This window comes from Pygoscelis adeliae, unplaced genomic scaffold (genome assembly GCF_000699105.1).
Source record: "Pygoscelis adeliae isolate BGI_AS28 unplaced genomic scaffold, ASM69910v1 Scaffold537, whole genome shotgun sequence".
Classification (NCBI taxonomy): domain Eukaryota; kingdom Metazoa; phylum Chordata; class Aves; order Sphenisciformes; family Spheniscidae; genus Pygoscelis; species Pygoscelis adeliae.
Window position 1 is genome coordinate 2,367 of NW_008825213.1, and position 4,261 is coordinate 6,627.

General features: G+C 62.7%; 1 protein-coding gene across 1 annotated transcript in view; it reads right to left on the minus strand.

The window, feature by feature from the left end:
- Window positions 1-4,261, minus strand: part of LOC103921157 (unconventional myosin-If-like) — a 13,236-nt gene that overhangs the window by 1,442 nt on the left and 7,533 nt on the right. The window contains 12 exon segments of the mRNA XM_009329074.1: window positions 1-111; window positions 193-339; window positions 655-800; window positions 932-1,101; window positions 1,789-1,903; window positions 2,089-2,233; window positions 2,292-2,390; window positions 2,738-2,844; window positions 2,944-3,025; window positions 3,416-3,501; window positions 3,572-3,739; window positions 4,021-4,166. Coding sequence (XP_009327349.1) covers window positions 1-111; window positions 193-339; window positions 655-800; window positions 932-1,101; window positions 1,789-1,903; window positions 2,089-2,233; window positions 2,292-2,390; window positions 2,738-2,844; window positions 2,944-3,025; window positions 3,416-3,501; window positions 3,572-3,739; window positions 4,021-4,166 — 1,522 coding nt within the window.

Genomic DNA, 4,261 nt, shown 5'->3' on the forward strand with positions numbered 1-4,261 from the left:
AGGGTTTTCCCTCCGGCTTTGAGGGTGGCCACGTCGCCCTGTCCTCTGACGAAGATGACGTTGCGGGTGCCACCACCTCCCCAACCCTCCTTCTTCACCCGAAACTGTAGTCTGGGGGAGAGAGAGGGGCTGTGAGGCCACAGGGATGGGACCCCATCCTGCTTTGTCACCTCTCCCGGCCTCCATCCTTACGTGTCCTTGAAGGAGAGGCGCAGCTTGGTGCGGGTGAGCTCCTCGTAGCGTTTGCACAGCAGGCTGATCAGCTCCGTCTTGAAGATGGATTCCAAGAAATTGTCGGCATCGTTCTCGTGGAGGATGAAGAAATCATCCTGCCTGGTGCTGGGGGAGCAACCCCAGCGTGGGGGTGTCAGCGGGGGCAAGGCTGGTGCCAGCTGGTGCTGGGGGGGAGCCGGGAGACCCCGCTGAGCCTGGGTCCACCCCGAGCAAATGTGGAGGGTGATTTAGCTGGAAAAGCCCCATCTGCAAAGCACTCTGTGGGGAGCCTTCTCCCCGTGGCCCAATGCCCTGCTGCCTCCACAGGCGAGGGGCCGGGGCCTGGCGGGGGGCACCGGAGCACGGAGAGGCTGGGGGAGGTGATGGGTGAAACCCGACAGTGCGGACGCCTCCCCGCGGAGCCCGTGCTAAGGGACGCACCTCAGCGAGACGCCGTTCACCGCCTGGAGCTCCACCTTCTTCTTGAGCACCTCCTTGATCTGCCCCTTCTCAGGACCTTTCTTCACCTTCTCCCGCCCGATCAGGTAGAAGTACTTGGGGGTGAGGATGAAGTCCCGCTTGATGGGCTGGGAAAGGGCAGGAGCAGGGGGTGAGGGGGTGTTTTGGGGGGGGCATGAGCCCCACACACATCCCGTCCAAGGGCAGCTACCACAAGCCATGGCTTGGCCTCTCCCAAGCCCCGAGTGGCTCCACGTACCTTGAACCTCCGGTCGTACTTAGTGATGGAGTCAGCGAAGTCTATCCGCTCCCGCTTGGCCAGGAACTGGCGCAGCTCCGGCCGCTCCTCCATGCCCAGGTAATCGCCCACGAAATTCCTGTTAATGCTGTTCCTCCTCCGCTCTTTGAAGTTGTAGAGGATGTTGGAGGCTGCACGGGACCCCGAAACGATGCCAGTCGGACAGGGCTCTGCGCCGGTGGCTCGGCCCTGGGCTCAGCCCTCAGCCCCTGCCTTCCTGCCCTCCCAAACCGGCTGCGGGAGCCGTGGGAGTCATCGCATGGACTGTGGCAGCAAGAAGTGGGGCTCGTTTTATGCCACAGGAGGAATCTGAGCTGCTTGAGCTTGGCTGGCTTCAAAACCCATTAATCGCCCTCAAAAAAACTTGTGCTGTGGAAGGGAGGAACCCAGCTGTTTTCTGGGTTTTCCCACTTGATTTTTCACTGCAAGCTTGGGAGGGTGGGAAAATGCCTGTGATGGGGTCAGGCGGTGACCATTGGCCTTTCCCATCCTTCTGCAAATGCTGACTCTCAGCTACTTCTCTCCATCTCACTGTGGGCAATGAAATGCCGAGAGACAGCGAGAGGCTCCGGTTTCTGTCCTACGGCCCCTCCCAGGGCTGGAAATAGGAGCAAGAAATCCACACCCTCCTTTAAGATGTACAAAAAGACCCCGGGCATCTCATGCTCCAGTCCCTCCTCACCCCCCTCCGCATTAGTGCCACAATTAGGAGCCGGGCTGCCGGTCTCCTGCTGCTCTGGCAGCTGGGCTGTCCCCAGCAAAGGACACCCTAAAAGGGGTGCCGGGGTGCCGGTGTCCCCGTCCTCGCCTGGCCTTACCCTCCTCTCGCATCTGCTCATACTTCCGGATGGCGACGTGCCGACGCCAGGCCTTCTGGATCACCCGGGCAAAGCCGTCGAATTTCCGCTCCCGCATCTCTTCGAGGAGGAAGAGCTGGGGGTGACAAGGGGTGTTGAGCCCGGCCGGTCGAAGGCCCCCCAGCCCCCATGCTGTGTCGCTTCTCCCGCGTGCCGGCACCCCAAACCCTCCCCAGCGTTGCCCAAAGCGATGCTCGGCTGCGTGCAGCGTCCCCCGGGGATGCTGGGTTGTGGGGCGAGGGGCAGAGCCGGGTCACCTACCGATTCGGGGTTCTTGACAAACACCTTGCTCCGACCCATCTGATACTGGTCCGGGTCCATGTTGACGGAGCGCAGCAAGTGCTGCACCCCTTGCCGCTCGTCCCTGCGCCAGGATGGCCATGTCTCGGGGGTGAGGATGGCATAGCTGCCGGGACAGGGGACGTGAGTCGCGGCCACCGTCCCCCATCCCGGTGGTCGCTCACCGTTGCAGGAATTTGTGGAAGAGACGGCGGTAGGCAAAACCTGCCCGGCGCACCCGGATGTTCTCCTTCAGCCCCAGGTACTCCACTTGGTGCTTCACCCTGCGGAGCCGGGAGGGACACGCTTGGCGTGGGATGGCAGGTCGGTGGGGGACCTGCCCAGACCCCCTCGGCCACTGCTTTGCATGGGGATGCCCTCAGCTGTGCACACGTGAGAGCATCCTGGGGTTCAGATGGACCCTCTGCGTGATGCATGTAGAGAGGCACGTGTGTCCCCGCACGCTCCTCTGCACCCACCTCTTGCTCCCCTGGGTCTGGGGGCAGCACAGAGGGACCAGCCCGGGGGTGCAGTTTTTGGAGGAAAGTCAGTCCTGGCCACATCTCCATGGCCGGGTCCTGTTCCCTGGGCTCTGTGGGCTCACTGATACATCGCGAGGGGCCTCTGTTACCTGCTCTCCTCCCAGTCCCGGGGTTTCTTGGTTTCGTTGGGCTTGATGCAGCGGATGTAGTGTGGCGTGCACTTCATTAGCGTGTTCACCAGGTCATTAGCCTGTTTCTGTTGCAAAGATCGACCTCTGTAGCATTAAAGGCGTTGGTGGGAGCCGGGAGCCCATCACCCTGCTGCAGCTACTGTCCTGCAGCCTCCAGGATGTACCTTGATTTTGGAGCCCGCGGTGGTCGGTCGTCCCTTTTTGTCAGAATCAAGCTTTTCTGGGAAAAGCATCCGGATGAAACCACTGAAAGGCAGGTGACAGTCCCCGGGTGAGAGCCGCCAGGCTCCCCAAGCTCAGCAGGCGCTGAGCTGGAACCAGCTCCAGCTCTGCTTTCTGCTGCCAAGAAATCCTGGACTGTGGCTGAGCCTCTCCCCCCCCAACTATCCCCAGGCCAGGCAGGATCGGTGCTGGTGGGTGAGCACCCCTCTGCCCTGCAGCCCCTGGGTGCCACTGCACAAGATGGGGGGGGTGCCGCCGGTGTCTACGGGGCGATGCAGGATGCTGAGCACCCCGAGCTGTGGCTCTGGCAGAGGCAGGACCAGCAAAGCTTTATGGTCTGGATGTCGAGGATGCTGCCCTCTGCCCCAGCCCTCTTGGGGTGGCCCCCGGGATCGCAGCGCTGCCAGGACTCACTATTCGCTGCTCTGCATGAGCTCGATCAAGTCGGTGAAGAGCACGTCCCGGTTGCGCTCGCAGAAGCCGTTCACGTCGTAGGAGACCTGGGGACAGGAGGGGAGCTCAGCTCCGTGCCGCTGTGGCCAGGGCCGTGGGGTGTGGGGTGTGCACTACCTTGCCTGCGTAGTGGTGGATGACGAAGCCCGAGCTCCAGCTGTTGAAGTGCTCGTGGGTGCCCACGGCCGCCTGCAGCTTCTGCAGCAGGGTCTGGTCTGCTCCCTCGCCGGTGGCGTGCATGGTGGCACAGACGTCGTCCAGGACACTCATGATTCCGGGGGGGTTCTGGGAGAGGGAGAGTGAAGCCATGCGTGTCCAAAGGCTGCGGGCAGGGTCCAATCCTGCATCTGGCTGTGCTCAAGTGCCCCGCACTGGTCAAAGCTGCTTCTTGCTGAACTGCAGCTTAGGTTAAGGACGCAGAGCTGCTGCTCTCCCAAGTATGCTCCCCGGGCAGGACCAGCTTCTGCCACCTGCCCTCGACAGCACCCAGCCCATGCAGCACCCCCCCTCCCTGGGTGCCTCAGCTCCCCGAGAAATCCTCCCCTGGAGGAGGGGACCCCACTCACCAGCTTGTTCTCTATCAGGTCGCACACCACCTTGTTGTTGAAGTACTGGATCTGGGTCCACTTGATCCCCTCTTGCACGTATTCCTCCTGGGGAAGTGCAGGGAGAGACGGGTGGGCCCCTGACCCGTGGGATATGCTGCAGCCACCTTGATCCGGCCGCGGTGCCGGGACCGGCTGGCGGCGGGGGTGCAGGGTGCAGGAATCGGGGTGCTGGTGCAGCCCCGCAGCCCCGCCAGCCCAG